Source organism: Psammomys obesus, unplaced genomic scaffold (assembly GCF_907164565.1).
Source record: "Psammomys obesus unplaced genomic scaffold, mPsaObe1.curated_primary_1811, whole genome shotgun sequence".
Taxonomy (NCBI): domain Eukaryota; kingdom Metazoa; phylum Chordata; class Mammalia; order Rodentia; family Muridae; genus Psammomys; species Psammomys obesus.
The window spans coordinates 1,239,743-1,264,113 of NW_026596079.1; the positions used below are offsets into that span (position 1 = coordinate 1,239,743).

Here is a 24,371-nt window from a genome sequence, read left to right on the forward strand (position 1 = left end):
GGCACATGCTTTATTGGGGTACAACTACAATCCTCCCCTGGACAGCTGCACACGCACTGGGAGCAGGATCTGCAGCTGCTCAGCTGGCGGCCACTGAACACGGGTGACGAAGAAGAGGCGGAAGTTCTCTAGGCGTGCCTCTTGGAACTGGGAGGGTTCATACTCAGGTCCATCAGTGGGCTGCAGCAGTGACAGATACCTTTCCTGGGCCAGCAGCTCACGACTCCACAGTGCCTGTGCCAGGCCAGGCTGCACCGCCTCCAGCTGCTGCTGCACTGATGGGAACAGGTCCACTTCACGCAGGTCAAACACCAGTGGTTTCCCGTACCTGTAGGTGTGTCCTGGTGAGAAGGCAGGGAAGGCCCAGGGTGGGGCTGTCCTGGGCCCTGCCTGCCACACCTGAGCGCCCCCAGCAGAGCCAGCCGAATCCTCTCGGGTCTCATGTGCTCCGGGTTTACAGTGTCCACATAGTTGCTGTCCTGGTATCTCAAGAAAGTGGCTGCCTGGCCAGAGGGGTCGATGACAAGAGGCCACCTGAGGGCAGCCGCCTGGTCATTGCAGTCCATGGGCGCCTCTGACTTGTACCCACACCCAGCCTGGGTACTGACCGTCCATCGGCACGGATGCGGTCACCTACATCCTTCATCAGCACATCATGAAGCTCCGTGACCAGGCACTTGAGCCCGGGTGCTGCCGTCTCCTCGTCTGTGGAGTTGTTAGTTGAAGACCATGGGAGGTCCCACTGCTAAATCCCCTCCCTGGTGCCACCTTTCCAGGTCCCCCAGCTGCCCCACCACAGCCCTGCCCACCCTCCTGGGTCTGCTCCCGAAGCTCCAGCCTGGCCATAGCCAGGGTCTCCTCGGCCTTCTGTGCCACTTGCCGCAGCTTGTCCACTTGGGCCTCTGCGTCCTTGATGGCCTAAAGAAGGGACCGCTCTGACCATTGCTCCCCCCATCTCCTCAGAGCCACCACGGACTTTGTGGAAGTGTGGGGGTGGGGTTGGCCGAACAGTCACATGAGACCAGTGCCTGCTGGGACCTCCTGGCTCCTCCACCCATGCCCCAAGGAGGCCACTGCTGCTAAATGGCACCTTAGGTTTGGACGGCAGAGATGCCTGAACCTCCCTTGGAAGGGGAGCCCTCCCCCCAGGCTGGTGGAGGGCATGCACAGTGCGTAAGAGCCCCACCTGCAGCGTGAGCTCCGTCTTGCCCATGCACTTCCTCTCACACTTATCGTGCTCCATGATCCTCCGATTGAGCTCACAGTAGGCCTGCTGGAGCTGGTGGGCAGGCGGGCCTTGTAGACCCCAGCAACTCACCCTCACTCTCACCCTCGCCCCTCAGCTCGAAGGCCCTCCCCAGGGTCTCCTTCCTAGGTGGAGGCCTAGGCCACGGATCACCTCCTTGTGACACTTCTGCTGTTCCTTGGTGAGCTGCTGCACCTTGAGGTTGATGCTGCAGAGGAGAGAAGCCGGCTGGTCAGAGTCCACGTCCGTGCCCTTGTCATCCACAGTTCCCCACTCCCTCCCCTCCCTGGGTACTCCCCGCTCTGTGCACCGCTTGGCCTCAGTCTCCTTGTGCTTTTGGGCCTCCTGGGCCCTGCGCTGCTGCTCAGCCTCCATGTTCCGGAGCATAGCCTCTGTGAGGCTCAGGTCCCACGACTGCAGCACGCTGATCACTGCATCCAGGGAAGCCACCTAATGACAGGGCATTTGATGCTTAGAGCTGTGTGTGTCCTGAGTGTTCTGCCAACCTGGGAAGGAGGCACTTCCATTTGAGAGGCTTGGGAAAGGTTAGGGTGCCATGACTGGTGACTGATAGGCGACAAGCCAAGACCACAGATTCCCACGGGCTCACTGTCCAGACTCACACCCAGCTCCGGGGGGCCCTTTCCGTCTACCCACCAACCAAGCTCCTCGCCTCTTGTCTACCAATCATGCAAAGCCACCAAGGCCTCTAGGCTACCTCACTACAAGCACAGACACCAAACACCATTGTCTGAAGCTGCTTTCATCTGCTGTCCACCTAAAGAACTCCCCTTCTAGGAGGACACAGCCCCTATGAGCCACAAAGACCCCAGCCCTTCTGGGTACAATGTTGTCCACCTTTAATCCTAACACTCCCTTCTTTGCCTGGGTGTGAAAAGCCGGTCACAGTAAGAACAAGGTTGATGGGGTCTGGCACACTTGGCCATCATCCAAGGTTACTAGAGGAGGGACAGAGAAGGGTTTACACAGAGTGCTGTGAGCCTAAGCGTGGGGACATGGCTGACCAATACAAAGCATGCCTCTCCAGCCCCCTCAGGCTGTTGGTTTGGAGTCCTGTCTGTTGACCCCATCTCATTCACTTCATATTAGCTCAAAGCCCAACAGAGACGAACGCATGATCTTTCACGTTCAACTGCTTTAAATGTAGCCCAAGTTTAGCTTTATAAATTCGGAGACTGCTTGCTTTTCATCTTACAAATCACCACCTACTCGCTGCAAGCCTCAGCCTAGACAAAGCCAAGGGCAGCCGGGCCATCATGGCCATCACTGCCACCGTTGCTCTTCACAGCTTCGAGTGCCCTTGGTGCTGAGTGGCATCAGTTGGTAAGCCACTGACACTGTTTGTCCAGGGTCCTCCTTGATCAGCATCAATCTGAAGCTCTCCATGCCTGCTCTTTCCCCTTGAGGCAACAGCCTTCCTTTCTTGAAGGACCTTCCAATTCTGTGCCATCCTTGGACATTCACAATGCTTAATGCCCTCGCCTCCAAATCTCTCCCCGTGACACGGTGTTCAGGATAGACCTCTCCAAGAAAGAGGTGGACCGCCTGCCTGTCCACCCTAGTGACACAGCCCCTTACCCTGCCCCACTTTTCACATTTCTTCACAGCGTTTATAGTATGGAGTATAACACTTGTTGACTAATTTCCCGCCGCACCCTCAAGCACCTAGGATGTTTCCTAGCATGAAAATTTGGTCAGTCCAACAGCTGGGTGAATCAACGAATGAATCTATTGATGTGCGTCTGAATGTACTGACTGACGTGAATGGACAGGATGAATAGGAAAGATGGCCATGTGGAAAGATTCGTTGATAAATTAATGTACAGAGAAATGCATAGACAGACAGTTGAATAGAGAATGGATTGCTGAAGAAATTTATGCATAAACATATGACTTTTTGAGATTATAATTCTCTTCCTTCCCTCCAAACCTTCCATGACCGACCCCTCCTTGTTCTCTCTCAAATTCATATTCTCTTTTCATCAATTGTCATTACTTGCATCTGTGTGTATACACATACATTCCCAAATACAATCTGCTAGTCTGTAGAGTAGTACTCGTGTGCTTGTTTTCAGGGCTGACCGTTTGGTGTTGGCTAAGCAGTGCTCTTCCCTGGGGGAAATTACTTCTCCCATTCTCAGCATTCCTTAGTTGCCTGCAGACCTCTGCGTAGGCTGCTGCCTCACAGGCTTTCCCTTGTCTCCATTAGCATGTCTATTGTTCTTGTTCAGCTCCTGTTTGGGCAGTCATGTGGTGAGACTTATCTGGATATATCTTCTGACATTCCTCAGAGACACAATCTCATAGCAAACCATCGCTGTCCCCTAATTTAAAGTGCTGTTCCCTGAGCCTTAGGTGACTTGTAATTTAATATAATTTTGTATTATATAGGGGTGTTTTGCCTGCATGTATATCTGGACACCATTTGTGATCCCGCTATGTGCAGAGGCCAGTAGATGGAGTTGAATTCCCTGGAACTGATGTTACAGATGGTTGTTAGTCATGGTGTGGGTGCTGGACATTGAACCCATGTTCTCTGGAAGAGCAGCCAGTGCTCTTAACTTCTAAGCCATCTCTCCAGCCCCAATAGATGATCTTTTATTTTTTATTTTTTTGAGATATAGTCATATGTAGCCATAGATGACCATAAATTTCTTGTAGTGAGAATTTTTGGTTTCTTTAAAAACACAGAATTGTTATGTTCACTATGCTTTTGTTTTAATCTGCGTGTGGGATATGGAGGTGCTTCAGATTGTCCACAGCAGTGATTATGATTTGCCTTGTGCTCTGGCAGGGGTGTGATTTTTGCCAGCTGCAGATAATTTCTGCAAGTGTATGACATTTGAAATTCTGGGGACTATTGAGAGAATATAACCCCAAAGCCTGATGCATGCTAGGCAAGAACTTTGTCAACTAAAAACCTGTCACCCAGCCCTGTAATATGTAACTTTAAATGCTTATTTTGTATTGTTTTGCTTGAGACAAGGTCTCTTCATGTAGCCCTGGCTGTACTGTCTATATAGACCAGGTTGGCCTCGAACTCAAAAAGATCTACCTGCTTCTGCCTCCCAGTGCTGGGATTACAGGCGTGTGCCACCGAGCCTGGCTCACTCCCTGCCTCTTAAATGCTTGCTTTCGATGGAAGTGATAAGGACTGCATCCACAGAACAAATTGGCCCAGAATTGGGTTCTCACGGGGAACTCAGCTGAACTTCAAAGCCCTGAAGCCGGCTGGTGGCTCCAGACTGCTGGTATTCCAGCATGCAGCAGGCAGTGCTGAACCCTCACGGAAAGATGATATGATTTAAAAACAAAATGCATAATGCGAAACAGAAAAGCTGAAAGAACTTCCACAGGGATCTGGACGCTGGAGTTATCAGCTCATGGGCAGAAGACTCACTCAGCATGGATGAAGCCCTAGGTTCAAGCCTCAGTATCTCAAAGGCAATACATTCAAGGTAATGAAGACTGGGTTAAGAATTTGATAATGAACTGCAAGACTTTATATATATTCTATAATAAATGAAGTGGCTAGGAGTTTAAATGTTGTAAATTAACAACAAAGTGTAACTATTTAACGACTAAGTGCATACAGCTGAAGAGAAAACTAGTGACATAGAAGGCACATCAGAGGAAAATATCCAGGGCAAATTGAAAAAAAAGTACACAGAAAAGAGGGTCAAAAGTGGTGGTTATTAGTGCTGGTCAAGGTCCTTCCTAGTTTGTAGACATGTCAAAGAATATGCTTCCTGACAATCATGGTCAGGATGTGCCAAATGACAAGGTCTTGCCAATATATAGCAAGTGATTTGCGCTAAGTGTTCTGGATGCCTCGCCCCTTGGACAAAGACAAGTGATATTCAAGACAGTGGCTGCTCTGTCCCCTGCACTCCCCCAAAGAGTCCACGATAAACAGAAGTTCCTGCGACCACTGAAATGGACACTGGACACAAACTCATTCTGCTTTAAGCTACTGAGCACCGCCAGGAGTTAATTACATGAACCCATGGGGACAATCAATTCTCTTTCAAACTCCCACAGCTGCAGTTATGATTTTAATTTGCATTTCATTGTTAATACCATGAGAAATCTGTCCTACGGTTTTTGGCCATTTGGGCTCTTTTTTTTTTTTTTTTAATATAGAGCCTTGCTCTGTAACTCTGGCTGCCCTGATACCTGCTATGTAGCCCAGGCTGGTCTGAGATTCACGGCAATCCTCCTGCCTGAGCCTCCTGAGTGCTGAGATTGTAGGTATTATTGTGCCACTGTTCCTGAGCCAGACGTCTTTTTGAAAGTATATTTGAGTTGTATATATGCTTATCTGTTGTATGTGTGCTTGTGTGTGTGGTCAGAGGACAACTGTGAGAGCTCTCTCCTTCCACGGTGTCCCAGGGGCTTGAACTCATAAGCACCTTTACCCACTGAGTCATTTCATCAGCCCAGGCTTAGACATCTTTTTAAAGAAGTACTTTCAAGTGAGTTTCTACCTGTCTCTTGGGTTGTCTCGTTTATTTCCCCCATTAAGAGGCATTTGTAGCTATCTCTCATATTAGAGTCGCACGCAGAACTCTTACCTTTATGTTACCAGTGGCTGACTTTGATCTTCCACACAGGAAGTTTCCAAAGCTTTTTGCCCCTTTAGATTATGTTCCTGGGATCACTTCACACCTTTTCATCGGCAAACATGAAGACAATTTCCTTCACAGTCCTTTAGATTTTTCATTTGTTAATCTGTTTATTTAACGATTTATTTACCTATTTATTGGTTGATTTTTTTTTGAGACAGGGTCTTTTTATGTAGCCCCCTGGCTTTCCTGGAACTTGCTATATAGACCAGGCTGGCCTCAAATTCAGAGAGAACCTCCTGTCTTTGCCTCCTGAGTGCTGGGGTCGAAGATGTGTGCCACCACTGCCAAAACCTAGAATTTCCCTTTAGAGTCCCCATCTACTGAGTTTGATTCTATGTGTCATTTCTGTCATTTTTGTGACAGTCATTCATCAGGTTGTATAGTTATTGTAAGCATGTTTTCCTCGCTCTGTGAGTTGAGAGCTGCTGAGTCCAGGATTGCATGATGTGTGCCAGAGTTGAAGTCTCTACGAAGAGGCTCTGAGAGACCAATGAACGAAGGTGTGAGGGTGAAACCTGGGTTGCAGCGGAGACCCCAAGATGTTGGAGATGCCAGAGCTATGCCAAGAGAACCGCATACACGGAGGGGGAGCAGCCCGAGAGAGAGAGGTGCACGCGCAGTCAGCAAAGCTGTGGCATTGTCTAAGCCTCTGAGACTGAAGTCCCAGAAAGAGGACATGGACCTACAGGATTTAGTGTTTCCCCTGCTGGGTTTCAGTCTTGCTTTGATCCAGTATTTCCTCACTATGCTCCCATTCCTCCATTTTGGAACAACAATGTATAGTCCTTACCATTGTGTATAGGAAGCATATGATTTGGTTTTTTTGTTTGTTTGTTTGTTTGTTTGTTTGTTTTTTATTTTACAGTGGGTCATGTTTAGAAATTGCCTTGAGACCCAGAAGAGATTTTGGACTTTTTAATTTTAATCAAGAAGTTTATTTAGACAAGATGCTTGACTTGAAGGGAAAACTACCAAGGAATATTTTGTTTGAGAATAATCTACCCCTGCTGAAGGACAGATTGTCCTACATGTAACAACTAAGTACAGAAAGGTTGCAAAATTGTTCTTGGTTTTACAGTGATAAATGAGAAACACTAAAAGTCTCAAACTGATGAAAAGTATACAAGGAATTTTAGGCTGTTGGTTTCTTTTGTTAAAACGATGAGAGCAAAATAGCTTACTAGAATATAAAGGTAAGAGCTGCGCAAGCATGCTACAAATGGAGAAAAGGGATATTTTCATAGCACTTTCCCTTGGACCATCTGCATCTGATGTCAGCCAAAACAGACCATTGGCCATGTAGTTTAAGAACAAAAGTTCAAGTCCAGTGGTGGTTGCACAGGCTTACAATCCCAGCATTAGGGAGGCAGAGGCAGGCGGCTCTCTGAGTTGGAGGTGAGCTTGGTCTACAGAGTGAGTTCCAGGACAGCAAAGGCTACACAGAGAAACCCTGTCCTGAAAACAAACAAACACAAAACAAAAGGAAAATTTAAATGTTCGTGTGTGTGTGTGTGTGTGTGTGTGTGTGTGTGTGTGTGTGTGTGTGAAGGGATAGGATGGGAAAATGAAAGATCAGAGAAAACCACGGGGTGGTAGTCAGGGTGTACAGCTTTCTAACTGAGGATGTATCTTGGTTTATGGCAGAGTTCTGGAATAAAGCAGCAGGCTCCTTTTTCACTAGACACCCTGTGTCTGCGGTAGCCAGGACACATCCTGAGCTCCTGTTTCCAACTGTGCAGATGTGTCTGTTTCGCTGATTGTGTGCCTGTCAAGCCGGAACCTGACCTGCCTAATTGGTAAGCTCTGTGGTTCACAGGAGGCTTTCTTTAGTTCACTAAGAGCTGTCTGCCTCGTCACCTAAAACTGCACCACAACCATCCTGCCCACTACCCTCAAATTAATATGCTCATCGTCCTCAGTCTCGACTCCTCCCCTGGGCTGCTCGTTGGCCATGGTGAGCACAGGTCTCCCCAGCTGCCACACCAGGTCCTCACTGCAGGGTACTATGGACTCTTTTGTTTTGTTTTCCGAGAAAAGGTTTCTCTGTGTAATAGCCCTGGCTGACCTGGATTCACTTTGTAGACCAGGCTGGTCTCAAATTCATGGAGATCTGCCTGCCTCTGCCTCCCTAGTGCTGGGATTAAAGCACCACCATGCCCTACCACTATGGACTTTTGAACAATGCTGGGGCCATGAAAGACTATGGGTGCCTTTGAAGTTGGGGGAAAAAATGCACTTTGCATTATGAGATGGCCATGAGCCTATGGAGCCCAAGGGAATAATGTGGTTTGATGGGGAATTGCCCCCTAATGTTCATGTATCTCAACACTTGGTTCTTAATTGGTGGTGTTGTTTGGAGGAGGTTATGGTACCTTTTAGGAGGCTGAGCCTTTGAGAAGAGACTACATCACTGGAGGCAGGCTTTGAGAGTCTATAGTCCCACCCCACTTCCTGTTCTTCCTCCTTCCTGTGTGTGGATGAAAAGGCAATCAGCCAGCTTCCTGCTCCTGCGGCCACGACATGCCTTCTGCACGACGGACTCTATCTCCCAGAACCAAAAGCCAAACGAACTCTTTCTTCTTTAAGTTGCTTTTGGTCATGGTGTTTTATAACAGCGAGAGAAAAGTACTAAGGTAACAACGATGCCCACCAGACACCTTCAGAGCTTACAGGAATCACATCATGGCGATTAGTATTGAACGGTGGGTCTGCAAAGCGCTGCTGGCTGGAGTGAGCAGGCAGCTGCAGCCATGAAGCTGTGGGTGTGGGCAGGAGACACACAGGGATACACACAGCACTCCACGGCCCCACATGGAACTCGAAGTCCCGCATAATGCATCAAACAACGGAACACTGGAACACTCATCGTTTCTCCACACTGGCGGAGGGAGATAAACCACAACTCTGTGCAAAGGACTGACTCCCGCAGGCACGGTTTATGGCAAGAGACGCCGGAAGAACAATGCCACATGGACTCACGTGCGCGAGATTCAAAACAGTGAGGCCAACCTACAGGGCCAAGACATTTGGGCCTAAAAGTGGATAGATGGGCAATTGAATGGGTGAGTGGATGAATGAATGAAATGAATGAATGGTGGTTTAAGCACAGAGTAAAGGACAGGACAGGGGAAGCAAGGAAAGTAACTCTGTACAATCCGCCAGGTAGTTCCCCGGGCAGAGGGCAGGGCTCTGGCGACAAGCCATTCCTTATACAGTTCCGCTGCTGTTTCTTGTGGTGAACCACAGAGTCACACACACAACTTTGGCTCATCCAGTGTCCAGCTAACGATCTGTATTTTCCGAAACTAAGATCCAAGATGAGTGAAATCAAAGAGTAGACAGAGAAACGGAAGCAAGGTGAGAGGAGGGATGAATGATCAGATAGATGTTTACACACGTGGATAGTCATCTGGCTAAGCCTGAAGTCCCGGTACTAAATCAACTTGTGGGTATTTATCTAAAAGAATATTTATTGAGAACCATGTGCCAAGATTTCGCTAAGGAACTCGATGGCTATCTCTAGTCCTGCAGAGATGGGCTGTGCCTTCTGGTGTGTGGGAACAGCTTACGAACGCGTGAGGGTTGGTCTGTGGGTGGAAGAGCTGTAATCAAACGAAACCAAATGAGCACAAGAGGATGATGTGAGCTGATGGACGTCACATGATGGAGGACGTCACATGGGCAGATGGGTAGTTTAATGGTAATGAAGTGGCAGGATCAAGACGGAGCTAACTCACAGCAAGACGTATCACCCAGCGTGTGGTAAGTTAGTGTGGTTAACTGACACCTAAGTCTGGCAAATATAAGACTGAGTTGAGGAATTCACTGAACGCAAGTTTCCGTAACCCACCACCTCATCGCCCCGCTGTCCTTCCCCGCTCACCACACCTACTCCTCCTTTCCTTCATGTGCAAACCAGTGAGCTGTCTTTCATTTTGTCATTTTTGCCATGTCGAGATGGAATCAGGTACTCAGTGTGTGGCAGGGGGCTTTTTCTCATGGTTCCCTGGAGAGTTATGGAAGTTGCTGACAGACCTCTATGGCTACTCTCTATGGCTGAAAGGTGTTCCAGTGTTCACCATGAGAGGGTATCTGTATCTGGGTGGTGTCCAGTTTGAGGCTATCCCCGTGCAAGCTTCAGGGGACGTTATTACGCAGACTTCACTGTACCGGGCTCAGTGCCCAAGAACATAACTGCGGAGGAACGTGGTGTGTTTAGCTCTTCAGAGCCTGCAGAGGGAGGAGCCCTTGCTCATGCTTGCAGGAAGCTGTGAGAATCCAGTCTGTCTGCACCCTTGCCAACACAGCTTCACCTCTCCCTTCACATAAGCTGTCACAGTGGGTGCTGTCTTGGGACACCTTTGTTCTGCGCCGATCTGCAGTTATCATTCCTCTCCCGATCTGTCACAAATAGACGACACATCCCTGTCCGTCATAGCTGGACATCATGTTTATTTGCTGTGGAGATGAAATTTGTTTCTATGTCCCAGAGAAGAGTCCTTGGTCAGGCATACAATTTGTGACCAGCCTCTCCCCACAGCTGGCCATTGCTTCTTGTCCGGGTCTTATGAAGGGAAGCTTTTCCTTCCTTCCTTCCTTCCTTCCTTCCTTCCTTCCTTCCTTCCTTCCTTCCTTCCTTTTTATCTTTTTTCTTTCTTTCAAGGGAGAGTAGGAATGCAGTACCCACCACCACCAATTTTGCAGTCCAGTTTCCCGATTGGGGGGGCCATCCCAGAGCACATTTGTAGTGCAAAGGATACGCCTCACCCTGGGAAGACCCCTTCCTGGCCACGGTGTCTCATCAGGTAAGTGCATGAATGGAAGCTTTGCATCTTGGTGAGGCCCCGCTTTTCTTTCTTTTGTCTTCATGGTAAGGTATCTAAGAGTGCTTCAACCTGGCCTAGGGCCCAGAGATATTCCCCTGTGTCTAAAGGTGTGTGCTTCACTGTTCATGCTGAAGTCTCAGGTCAGTTGAGTTAGTTTTGTGTCAGGTATGAGGATCAGGTCAGAACTCATTTCTGACCCAAAGCAGAAGGATCAGGATTAGTTCCCAGGCAAACTGGGCTATGAAGTGTGTGTGTGTGTGTGTGTGTGTGTGTGTGTGTTTGCATATATGTCTGTGAACAAACAAATACATAGAAGGTAAGGTAAGGACACTTCCTGGCCCGGCTTCTCATCCTCCCAGCTGGGAGGCAGCTCCGCCGACTGGGAGGGGAAAAACGGGGATAGGCTGAGACCAGAGGCTGCAGCCCAAGCCCTCTAGCACCTAGGATACCTGGCCAGCCTCTGAGGCCAGAGGACACTTTCCTAATCTACCACAGTAGCTGCATCCTCACGTGGCCGGAGCCCGGAAGGAGCTAAGCCGAACCACACAGAAGGCGTCCCCGGCAGACAGCTATTGTTCGGAAACCGGCATCTGGTTCGTGGGCTGGAACTAGGGGCAGAGTCTAGGAATCCCAGTATCCTGTCGACATTTCCGCTTGTTTGTTTGTCTTAGGAGACAGGGTCTCTCTGTCAGGCTTCTGGAGTGGAAGTCCTGCCAATCCACCTGCCCACTGCTGGGATTGCAGAGTCCACCCCCACCACACCAGAAACCTCGGGGTTTCCAGGGCCACACCTGCTCCGGAGTGCTCCCGTCATCCGCGTACACCCGGGGGTCCGCTCCGAGCTTCAGAAGCACCTCCACGGCTTCCAGGTGGCCCCCGAAGGCTGCCCGGTAGAGCGGCGTGCGGCCGAAGGCGCCCTGCGGAAGGGGCTCCCTGAGCGCGTGCGGGGGGCGGGCCACGCCGCCGCCGTGCGCACCGCGCCCACCTTGCTGTTGGGGCTGGCGCCCAGCTCAGCCAGCAGCTGGATGGCCGGGGCCTGCCCGCCCGCCGCCGCCTCGGATATGGGCGTGTTGCCGTGGCTGTCCTCGCACTCCACGGTGGCCACGCGCCTCTGCAGCCGCCGAGCCTTGCCCGCCTCGTCGGTGCCCACACCTTCGCGCGTCAGCAGCTGCTCCACCTGCGCGCGTGGGCCGTGTCACCTCACCCCGCCCCCTCCCCCCCCGGAGGCCGGCCAGCCTCGCCACCCCTCCCCGCGCCGGGGCCCAGACCTCCTGCAGCACGGCGCGGATCTCGCCCAGGTCCCCTTCGAACGCGGCCTCCAGCAGGCGGCGGCGACGCTGCAGCTCCTCCCGCCGCGCGCGCTCCGCCGCCTCCTCCTGCTCACGCTGCCGCCGGGCCTCCTCCTGCTCCCGGCGCACCAAGGCCAGGTAGGCCTGCAAAACACGGCCAGCGCTCGCCGCAGCCAGTTCCCGCAGTGTCCGCAGCTCACGACATCGTGCCCACAAGCTCTGAGATTCCTCCCCCCCCCCCAAAGCCCAAGGCCACGGCTCCCCTTCCCAGTCTGTCCGGACTCTGGTCCCGGCTCTTGGGGTCTTGTGGCTGGGCCCTCCTGCTCACCTCTCTTTGCAGCTTCTCCATCTCATCCAGGTACTGCTGGCGCTTCTGCCGTCTACGGGCCATCTCCTTTCGTGCCAGATATCGCCGGATGGAAGCCTGGATGGTGGTAGCGGCTTTGTCCTCTGCAGTCGGCTCTGCAGGGAGGAAAGTCGGAATTTTGGACCCCAGCCCTCTTTCCTATCCGCCATCCATCCCCGCAGCTTCTGGAGCCCATACAGAGGACGCAGACGGGTCTCAGAAAGCAGGAAGGCTGTCATGCCTGTCTCCCTGCACTCAGGAGGCTGAAGCAGGAGAACGCACGGAGCCCAGTAGTTTAAAACCAGCCAGGGCTATGCGGTAGACAGTTTTCAACAGCAGTGATAAAAATTCCTCAACAGCTGAGCAAGAATAATGCTTCCTCAGTAGAGCCGGGGAAAGGAAGGGGGCCGGACTCGAGCAGGAAGTCCACCCGCCCAGGGCAGCTGAAAAGACGTCTGAGGAAACCCGGGGGAAAGGACAGAAAAATGGCCTCTGCTTCTCAGGGCTCGCGCACCAAGAGCCAGAGGCCCCTCCTGGCTTAGCTCAACAACCCCTCAAGACCCAGTGGTTGCAGCTGAGGCCTGAACTGCCTCAAACGGGATGGGGTAGGTGGGGTGGGAGGGTGTTTCTCAAGTGTTCTCAGCTCACATCCCAGGGCACTCAGAAGAGGGCGTTGAGTCTAGAGCATGGGCACAAGCACATATTCAGACCACTTTGCAGAGGTCCACATGCTGGCCTGGCACAGTGGCTGCCCGGAGGAGGGGATGGGAAGACACCGTGCCAGTTCTTGCTGTCACTGGCTAATCAGTGGTGAGTAAAAGCCATGGGGACTGCTCCACCCCACTGGGTCTCTGTGTCCCTGTGTGTGTGTGTGTGTGTGTGTGTGTGTGTGTGTGTGTCTGTCTGCCTGCCTGCCATGGGGGTGGGCAGCAGTGAGATCAGCCACAACTGGCAGAAAGCTGACGATCTGGAAGAAAACAAAGGACAAGCCAGGTGACAGGAATACCTCGTGTGCAAAAGATGGATGAAAATCTTACCTAACAGGCACTCCAAGACAGGCTGGGTAGATCACCAGGATAAGTGAAAAATGAGGCAGTACAGGCAAGGAAAGAAGTGGAAAACAAGGCATAGCTAGCTGGATAGACATAAAGAGATTCGGAGCAAGAAGAGTCGGTGCTGTGTGGCTCTGTGGAAGGGAGGAGTAGAATGGAGAAGCCAGGGAGAAGGGAAACAGAGCATGGCACAGACAACAACGTCTCCAGGACCCAGGCAGATGGTGGAAGGGAAAGCCCATGCTTAGGGAATCAAAACACCCTGAAATGGAGCCAACCCTGTGGCTCACACCTGCAGCCCCGGGTACTCCAGGAGCAGAGACAGGAACACCACTTAATCCCGGGGGTTGGAGGCTAACCTGGGCATCACAGTGAGAGTCCCTCTCAACCATGTCCCTTCCCCTTCCCCACAAAAAATTCTGAAATTAACCTTGTGTGTTCATGTGTGTGCAGGTGCACTCGGCTGATTAGCCAGTGAGCCCTGGGGACCCTTCTGTCTCTGCCTCTTTAAGGCTGGAACTCTGTGGGTTTGGGGGACTGAACTCAGGCACATGCAGCAAGCTATTTGCTAAATGAGCCATCTCCTGGTCCCCAGAAATTAATCTTTTGATCCAGCCTTTGGTGATTCTTGTGAGCAAGCACCATACCACTGAGCCACACCCAGGCCCTAGTTTATTTTGTTTTGTTTTGAGATATGTCACAGCAATTAAGAGAAGCAACTATGACATTTAACATTCCTCCGAATACTTCATGGGCAGTGCAAAGGCCCTTCAAAGTAGGCAACTAAAGAAAAAGATGTGATTAAAAAAATAAAATGGTAGCTGGGCAGTGGTGGTGCATGCCTTTTAGTCCCAGGACTTGGGAGGGAGGCAGAGGCAAATGGAACTCTGATTTTGAGGTCTACTTGATCTACAAAAAGAGTTCCAGGATAGCCAGGTCTACACAGAGAGACCCTGTCTTGAAAAACTAAAAAATAATTAAGCCTGGCAGTGATAGCCCACACCTTTAATTCCAGCACGTGGGAGGCAGAAGCAGGCAGATCTCTGTGAGTTTGAGGCCAGTCTGGTCTACAGAACGAGTTCCAGGACAGCCAGAGTGAAAGAGAGAAACTCTGTCTTGGAAAAAGAAGAAAAAGAAGAAGGAAGAGGAGGAGGAAAAGAAAAAGAAAGGAAAAGAAAAACCAGAAGATAATTAGAAACAGATCCATATGGCAATAATAAGAATGTTCTAGACACAGGATAATGATGATTAAGAATATAAAGATGTTGAGTAATTAAAGTAAGAGTGAAAACTTTTGTCATGACCCAGTCATAAACTGTAGTGTGTAAGCAAATAAAACTCTAAGAGCTCAGCTGGGGCTGGGCATGGGGGCACAAGCATTTAATTCCAGCCCTGAGACACACAAGTAGGTGTCTCTCTGTGAGTTCCAGGACAGCCTGCTTTACCCCGAGAGACCTTCTCTAAAACAACAGCAAAAGAACTCAGTTGTGGTCAGGTTTGGTGGCTCATGCCATTAATCCCAGCTCTTGAAGACCAGACCCTGGCAAGTGAATCCTGAGTTCAAGGCCAGCCTGGTCTACATAGTGAGTTCAGGGCCAGCCAGGACTACATAGTGAGGCCCTTTCTCAAAAATAAAATGAGTCAATTAAGAACTCAGTGGTTAAGTGTAACAGCATAATAGAAAGAGCTGAAGGCAGGATTAGTAACCTAGAAGACAAAATAAAGAAAATATCTGCAAAAGTCAGAGAAAAAAGAAAGTGGAAAATGAAGGTATAGTTGGAATAACACATCCATTATAGATGTTGGGAGAGAGTTTTTCGAGACAGGGTTTTTCTGTGTAACAGGCTGTCCTAGAACTCAATTTGTAGACCAGGCTGGCCTTGAATTTACAGAGATCTGCCTGCCTCTGTCTCCCCAGTGCTGGGATTACAATGAGCTCCCTAGCTGGGAGCTTGTTTGCTTGGAAAAGAGTTGTGAAAGTTAATCAAAGACATAAAGTCACACCTTTGAAATGCAATGGCAAATACAAAAGCTAGCAAGCATACAAAATAATAGTTAGAGAAAATTGCCAAAACTAAAGGGGGAAAAGATATATTCAAAGAGGCAATAAATTTATTTAAAAAAAAAACAAACAAACAAAATTCACAATAGCAGCACATGTATGCTTTTCTACCCAAAAGGCACGCTTCAGACAGAAGGGGGTGCTATGACAAACTAGACTTACTGGTTCAAGAAGAGAATGAAGTAAATAAAAAGACAAATCTGTGAATAAACATGTGCAAAACAGCAAATGCAACTATTAGATTATATAATAATTAAAATTCAAATTCACAAACATGCAAATAGCATGTTTGAGAAAAACACTGCATTCCACAACACTCCACCCATCTCATGGGTCTTATGTTTTTTTTTTCTGCCCCTCCCTTCTAGGATGTGCCCTGAGCCTTGCAGAAGCTGACAAAGATGCTTATGGCTCAAACATTCAACAGCCACTTCAGTCTCGGTGCTTTGACCAGTTATGATTCACTGCAGTTACTGCTACAAAACAGCCACAACAGAAACTTTTCTAACTGTCGTGGTTTGAATAAAAATGGGCCCACTAGGCTCACAGATTTGAATGCTTAGTCACGAGAAAATAGAACTGTTCGAAAGGATTAGAAGGATTAGGGGATGTGGCCTTGTTGGAGAAAGTGTCACTGGGGGAGTGGTCTTTGAGGTGTTAAAAGCCCATGCCAGACCCAGGGTCTCTCAGCCTGCGGATCAGGATGTATGTACTACTTCTCCAGCACTATGTCTGTCTGCGTGCCATCATGCTTCCCGCTGTGATGATAATGGACTAATCCTCTAAAACTGTAAGCCAGCCCTCAATGAAAATGCTCAAAACAAACAAACAAACAAACAAAAAGAATTTCCTTGGCTTGGTCATGATGTTTTGTCATAGTAACAGAACTGTGACTAAGACACTAGCAGGAGCTGACAGCAACATGCAGCTATGCATAAACATAATTACCTAGTCACGTCATACCCATTTCACAAAACAACAGCGGGATCTTCCACACCAGAGCCCATGACCTCACCAGCCATGGCTTTTGGCCAGGTTTACAGTAAGAGATGTGAGCTCTCTCCTGCGGAGCAGGCCTCAAATCCAGCCAGAAAGCAGCTGGTTATGCCGCAACAGACTTGCCACTGCTGTACCAACAGACAGTCAACAGTGTCCCAGTTGGGGTCCATAGCTGCGTGAGACTGCTCCTGGCAGGCCCCCCCCCCCCCCCCCGGCCTGCCCAGCACCTTCTAGCACTAGGAGGGTGAGCCAGCAGGGAGGGAGCTTCATCTCAGTTCCAGCTTGATTTCTGTGTCTTCAGAGAAAATATAGTATCTTTAGCAATAGGTTCTATTTTTTATTATTATTATTATTATTATTATTATTATTATTATTATTATTATCATTATTATAACAGTGACCTGCCTGCATGTACACCTGCAGGCCAGAGAGGGCTCCAGATCTCATTATAGATGGTTGTGAGCCATCATGTGGTTGCTGGGAATTGAACTCAGAACCCCTGGAAGAGCAGCCAGTGTCCTTAACCTCCGAGCCATCTCCCCAGCCCTAATAATAGGTTCCTACCGTCCATTTCCTGTGGGCAGCCAAGCGCAGTGGCATTTGCATATGTTGTGCCAGCCTCGGGGGTCTCCCTGGCTTACATGTCATTGGGTGTAGCCGGCTCCTGGCACTGGAGCTTTCGCTTACCCATCTATGGCTTCTGGAAGCAGCTTTATCTGACCACTCAGGGACCTCCATTCAAACTCCTTTTTTAAAGAGGGAATTCTGGCTCTAAATTAGATTACCAAATATCACTTTCCCTGTGGCTTTTTTTTTTTTTTTTTTTTTTTTTTTTTTTACCCAACCTCAATTCTGGTTCATCTCCCTCTTCCTGTCCCCTCTCCAGGTAAGCTTTTCACCCTGAGTAGCTGCCTTCATCTTCATATCACATGTGTTTTGTTACTCTCTTCCCCACAACCTAAAGCCGCCTTTCTGCCCCTCCTGGGCCCCTCTCTAGCTTACTGGCCTTAAACACACTCGCTTCCACACAAATGTCAATATATAAGAATTAGAAGGTAGGGGCTAGAGAGATGGCTCGGCAGTTACCAGCACCGGCTGCTTTTCCAGAGGACACAGATTTGGTTCTGAGTGTCCACACTGTAACTGGATCCAGGGGATCTGATGCTCTTTTGACCTCCACAGGCGCCAAGTGGTACATGTGACACACACACACACGAACACATAAAATAAGAGAATCCATGTTTTAAAATTCGGAGGTAGAGCACACATAGAAGAGAGAATAGCTTGTTTCTGGATCTGGGTTAGCTCACTTAACGTTTTATTTTCCAGTTACACCTGTCTTCTTACAGATTCCATTTTTCTTCCTAGCTGAATAGGATTCTGCTGTGTGTGTGTACCACATTTTTCACTGTCCCTTCATCACTTGATGAGCATCTAGGCTCGTTCTAGCTGCTGGGGATAAGTAGGGCAGCACTAAACAAGTGTCCCTGTGTGGGATGCTGGTTTGTGCCCAGGAGTGGTATGGCTGGGCAGAGGGTAGTTTTAGTTTTAGATTTAGTTAGTGGCTACACTAGCTTAAACCCTTCCCAGCAATGAATGAGGGTTCCTTTTTTTTTTTTCAACATCCTCCCTGGCATATATAATTTGTTTTCTTGATGGTAGCTGTTTTAACTGGATTGAGATGGGATAGAACAGTTTCATTTCCCTGATAGCTACCAATGTTAAACACATTTTTTTTTTTTTTTTGAAACAGGGTTTCTCTGTATCACCTTGGCTGTCCTGGACTAGCTATGTAGACCAGGCTGGCCTTGAACTTGAACTCACAGCGATCTGCCACCCCAAGTGCTGGTATTACACTCATGTGCTACCATGCCCGGCTTTATTCACTTTAAAAAATATTGGCTGTTTGTTTGTTTGTTTGTTTTGGTTTTTCAAGCAGGATCTCTTTGTATATCTCTGGCTGTCCTGGATGTATTTCTTTTTCTAAGAATGTTGTTTAATCCCTTAGCCCATTTGTGACTGGGATGTTTATTTTCTTGATGTTTCTTGAGTTCTGCATATGTTCTAAAGTACTGGTCCTCTGTCTGATGGATGGCTAGAAATCGTTTTCTTCTGTCTCTTCAGTGGGTTCTGTTTCCTTTGCTATAAGTGCTTCAGTGTCTTGAGAATCTGTTTCTTGATTGTTGGCCTGATTTCCTGAGTAATGGCTACAACATGGCACATTGGATTTCCAAATTCTGCCACCACACAAACAAATAACACCAAAAGTCTCTTATCTCGCCTTTCTGGCTTAGGCCCGGCAGAACGGTTCCTGCAAAGGGTGGCAAGAAGAAAGAAAGGCCATTTCGCCATCAACAAGGCGGTGACCAGCGAACACACCATCAGCATTCACAAGCGCATCCATGGAGTGCTTCAAGAAGTGTCACTCAGTCCTCAGTCACTCAAAGAAATCTGGGAATTTGCCATGAAGGCAGTGGGGGCTCCAGATGTGCGCATAGACACCAGGCTCAATAAAGCTGTATGGGCCAAAGGGATAAGGAATGTTCCGTATTGCATCCGAGTACGTTTGTCCAGAAAACGTAATGAAGATGAGGATTTCACCAAACAAGCATTACACATTGTTAACTTATGTGCCTGTTACCACATTCAAAAATCTGCATATGGTCAATGTGGATGAGAACTAACCTACTGAATGTCAGATAAAGTTGCAGAACTGCCAAAAAAAAAAAAAAAAAAAGTCTCTTATCTGTAAGCTTTTTCTACTTTCTGCTCTTAAAAATCTTTTCTCTCTATGATTTTTTTGTTCTCTGCTCTAAAAAAAACAAAACAAACAAACAAAAACTCTTAAGACTATTGTGTAAATTCTTTATCTCAGGTTTTTTTTGTTTTTGTTTTTTTTTTTTTAGGGGAGTGTTGTTTTGTTTTACTGAGACAGGGTTTCTCTCTGTAGCCCTGGCTATTCTGGAACTCACTCTGTAGACTGAACTGGCCTTGAACTCGCCTGCCTGTGCTTCCAGAGTGCTGAGATAAAGGTTTGTGCCACTACCACTCAGCAAGGCAATCCTTTTTTTTGTTATTTTGTCTTTTTGGGTTTTTTGTTTTGTTTTGTTTTGAATTAAGGATCAAACCAAGGGCCAAGCCCTCTACCACTAAGCTAAATCCCCAAACCCCAAATTCAACTTTTATGTAGGAAAATAGGTATTTTTAAATAGCAGCCCTGTGAGCTGGGCATGGTGGTACACGCCTATAATCCCAGCACTCAGGGAGGGAGAGGCAGGTGGATCTCTGAGAGTTCAAGGCCAGCCTGGTCTACAAATCTGAGTACAGACAGCCAAGGCTACACAGAGAAACCCTGTCTCAAAGAACCAAAAGGAGAGAGAGAGAGAGAGAGAGAGAGAGAGAGAAATAGCAACCCTGTGGCTTGTCTCCATCTTAGCTGATTGACCTCATCATGATGGAAGCAACCATGTGGCTAAAAGCCATATTTACCAAGGTCAAAAAAAAAAAAAAAAAAAAAAAAAAAAAAAAAAGAGTATGTGCCAGTGCTGGAGAGATGGCTCAAGTGGTTAAGAGCTCTGACCGTTCTTCCAGAGGTCCTGAGTTCAATCCCCAGCAGTGACATGGTGGCTCACAACCATCTTTAATGGGATCTGATGCCATCTTCTGTCATGCAGGCATACATGCAGATAGAGCGTTCACGTGTAACTTGACCCCATCTTCAAGTGGCCATGTGGTATAAACTGACTAAGACAGCAACCCTAAAGCTCCTCAGTCCTCCTGATTCTCTGCTTATCATTGTAACTCCTTTCTTTTTAGACTAAGAAGGCAGCGGCAGGTCTCCAAAATACTTTGGATTGGATGAATTTTTGCATGATGACACATTCCTAAGGTTATAAAGTCTACTCAGGTTAACAAATGCTGACTTAGAGATTTACAGCTAACCTCTTAGGCCTTTGCTGTGTTCAACACCATGCTCCTAGGAAATTTTAAATAGGAACCAGCACATGTTTGATAAATAAGATATGTTTGATAGTTAAGGTATGTTTGATATAAATGTCTAATGCCTACTCAGGTTAACAGTAGTGAACTTGAAGATATAGATCTAGCCTCTTTGTCTTTGTTAACTTTTTGAAGCTTTAGCTGTTTGAATAAATTGAGTCATATAAGAAACTGTGATGTTCTATAAAGGTACATTATAAAAGGATCAAAAAAAGTAAAGTCTCCAGTCTCTCTGTGGACTGTATTTATGGTTTAAAGTTTTATTTTGATGTTAAAGGACCTTTAATTAAATCTTCAACTCAATCTTACTAGAGATAAAATTATAAATCCTGATCCTATAAAAGCTCCTAACTTGTTGTAAACTGTTACAGATAATTAAAACATACAAGTTAATTGTCAGTCCCCTTATAAATGATCAAATTCTTTAATGTGCTCAGAACTATGCACATAGTCATGCTAAGCACAAATGCAATTCATTTACAGGAACAAGCTTTATAAAGCCTCCTTTATAAATATCTTTTCGAGTTTAAGCCTGAAGCAGCTATAACTAAAAACAAGTAAAGTTTGTTTAAAATGAGGTATACTTAGTAGATGGCTCTCAAAACCACCCAGAGATTGTTGTTTTTAAGCAAAATCCCAAATGTTTGATTTTACCAATAAAGACTCAGGAGCCAGATGCTGGGGTGAAAGCTCAGAGAGGCAGAGAAAGCATCCAGCTGACCTCCCTATTTAGCTGACATTCCAGAAGGAAAAATTCCCTTCTACTCCGCCCTGTCTTCAAAACCCTTCAGACTGAATGTCCCTCCTTTCTACTTCCTGTGTGTCTCTCTGTCCCTCTGTGGTGTAATAGTGGCAAGTCTGTTGTGCCATAACCAGCTGCTTTCTGGTTGGATTTGAGGCCTGCTCCACAGGAGAGAGCTCACATCTGATACTGTAAACCTGGCCAAAAGCCACAGCTGGTGAGGTCATGTGTCCTAGTAAGGAAGATACTGCTGTTGTTCTGTTAAATGGGTATGATATGACTAAGTAATTCTGTTTATGCATAGATGAGCGGTGCTGTCAGCTTCAGTTAGAAATGTTGTTCTTGTTGTTGTTTTGTAGTGGGCAGCAGTAACTGCAGAGCCTGGTCAAGGTGCTGAGGTTGAGGGACTACTGAGTGCTCAACCACAAATGGAACATCTACATGGTTCTCTGCAAAGATCAGGGACATTGTAGAGAAGGTGGAAGAAATAATGCCATCAGTGAAAAGGGGTAGACTGTTGTATGATGCTGTTTTCCAGGCACGACATGGATATTATAATCTTAACCTATAGCAGCGAATATCTGCATAAGACCTGCTCAGGATTAGGTCCATCAACATCCTGCCATGCAGCGGGGGAAGGGGGCTCACGAGGCCCCACCCTGAGACCTGTGGTCAGTTCATGGTTGCTGGGGAAAAGAAAGATGTTTTATTCATTGGTGCAGTCACTGGTAAGGTGGCCCTGCTCCTGTAAATAGACCCCTACCCCCACTCCTATAATCAACCCTAGTGAAATGTGCCCCCCCCACAATATGAAAGTAGAAGGGGGTTTGGAAAGAAGATGGGGATAGGTGGAGGTGGGAGGGGGACAAGAGAGAGTCATGAGGGTGGATATAATCAAAATAGATTACATATTCATATGCAAATGTCAGAACGTACAATTATATAATTATCTATAAATAATATATGCTAATAAAAATACCAAAAAAAAAGGCTTAAAAGAAGGAGAAAATAACATTATATAATCAAAAGTTTGACTACAGGCCAGTGCTACACATAGATGCATCTAACGGTACGCCATCGATGTATGGAAGAGACATCTCAAGAGTCGAGGAAGACGCAACCAGCTCTACATCAATAGCTGGAAGCTGCCGTGCCTGTGGCGCAGGCAGAGCACTAGACAGAAGTAAGTGGCGAGACAGAGTACACAACACGAGAAAGCCATGGTACCCAGCGAGGCACTGCCCACCCCCAGTTCACACACTGCCCAAGGGCACAGGGGACATTATCTTGGAGTGTGGGACAGGGGTCTCAGGGACTCCATTCGCAGAGCACGTGCTCTACCTGTCACCAAGGGGTCAGGGACAAAAATCACGGGGAAGACTAGAAAAGGATCAGTGATGGGAGAAGACATAGTACTCCAAAATCTGCCAGGCGTCGCAAAGCAGTGCAGACGCCGGGCGTGGTGGCACATGCCTGTAATTCCAGCACTCTGGGGGGCAGAGGCAGGTGGATCTCTGTGAGTTCCTGAGGTTAGTCTGGTCTACGGAGTGAGTCGAGACAGAGAAACCTTGTCTTGAGAAAAACAAACAAACAAACAAACAGCAGTGCTGAGGTGAATTGGCAATTTAATATTACATTAGTAAACAAGACAGATGTCAAACTAGCAGCCCACTTTATGACTTCAAGAACAAGGAAAGGAAAACTAAAGTAATCCCAAAGACAGCAGAGGGGAGGAAATAAAAGATTAGACAGAAAAAAATGGAAAAAGCAAAAATCACTTGCTGCTCTTGCAGAAGAGGCAGGTTTGGTTCCCAGCACCCACATCAGGCCCCTCACAACTGCCTGTAACTCCAGCTCTGGGGGACCCATCACTCTCTTCTGGCCTCTGTATAGGTATCTTCATACACATAAACAAAGATACATGCACATAACTAAAAATAAAAACCAAAATATTTTAATAGGCATTTCAAACAATAAAAATCAATTCTTATTGTTAACAGCCCCAGTTAAGAGCTGTTCCTGCTCGTCCAGCGGCCCCGGGCTCAGTTCTTAGCATTCACATCAGTTGCTTTACAACCACTGTAGTTCCGGCTCCAGGGAACCCGAGGCCTTCTGGAATCAGCAGCCACCTGCATGCACTCGGTGCACATAAGTGTAGGTGGGTGTACGCATAAATAAAAATAAATCTGAAGAGGGAAAAAAAAAACCGCCCAACAAAGAGAAGTCCCAGACACAAAGCTTCACTGGCATATTCTGGGTAACATAGGAAGAGCGCAAGCCTCAGCTTTTCCAGGGTGGTGAGGCATAACGAACGCTTTCTACCTTAGTCCACGAGGCTGGCGTCCCCTAATACTAAAGTCAGGCAAAGAAACCACAAGACAATCCAGGTCAGCACCTCTCAGGAACATGAATATGGAATCCCTCTAGCACGCCCAAGCAAGCTGAGTCCAGGAGCGTACTGAAGTCTTCTCCACCGTGATCAACCAGGATTCATCACTGGAGCGTAAGGATGGTTCAGATATGTGAAAACTGACAAACTCGATAAACCCCACCAACAGAACGAGGGGGAAAGTGTATGACCGCCCTCGTTGATACAGAAAAGTGTTGAGAGAAGTCAGCACATGTTTGAGGCATTTAGCACATTAGAAACAGCGGGAGATTTTTTCAGTATGGTGCGAGCTTGGATTTTTTTTTTTAAAGGAGCCTATTTTATTTAGGGTTCTTAAATGCTTCTACCTCCCTTCCAACCCCCTAACACTGGGTAGGAGAGGAAGAAGGTTAGTGGGGACAGGGGATGGAGTTATCTTTGCTACTTCCTGCTTGGGTAAGGTCTTTTGGGGGCAATACTGATATCATCGGTCGTCAGAAAATCCAGACGTCCAGGTCACCAGTAAATCAGCAAACAGCAAATGCAGCAGCAGGACGAACCAGCAGCAAGCACTCCTCCTCCAAGCAGCCGCACCTTCTTCCTCCGGGATGTCATATTTATACAACTCAAAGTCCACAGAATTCAACTAATCCCAGCTGGCAAAGACTACGCTCTGCACCAGACACTTAACAGGGGTGGGCAAACTAAAATCTAACAACTAACTTGATATTACAACAAAAATATGTCTACCTATCACGAACCAAAACATCCACAACAGTCTGGTAAAGGCACT

General features: G+C 47.7%; 1 protein-coding gene and 1 pseudogene across 1 annotated transcript; one reads left to right on the top strand and one right to left on the bottom strand.

Annotated features, from left to right (window-relative positions):
- Positions 1-2: 2 nt before the first annotated feature.
- On the bottom strand, positions 3-16,639 carry Iqank1 (IQ motif and ankyrin repeat containing 1). Its single transcript, XM_055626648.1, has 12 exons — positions 16,604-16,639; positions 12,339-12,515; positions 11,990-12,154; positions 11,707-11,898; positions 11,513-11,638; positions 1,557-1,696; positions 1,400-1,454; positions 1,187-1,279; positions 810-918; positions 609-705; positions 400-534; positions 3-328 (listed from the first exon to the last, which is right to left on the bottom strand). Exons 1-12 carry the CDS (start codon positions 16,637-16,639, stop codon positions 25-27), a joined length of 1,629 nt encoding a protein of 542 aa, XP_055482623.1. The 3' UTR covers positions 3-24.
- A 2,092-nt stretch (positions 16,640-18,731) lies between these two features.
- On the top strand, positions 18,732-19,153 carry LOC129690666 (60S ribosomal protein L31-like; annotated as a pseudogene).
- The last annotated feature ends 5,218 nt before the right edge of the window (positions 19,154-24,371 follow it).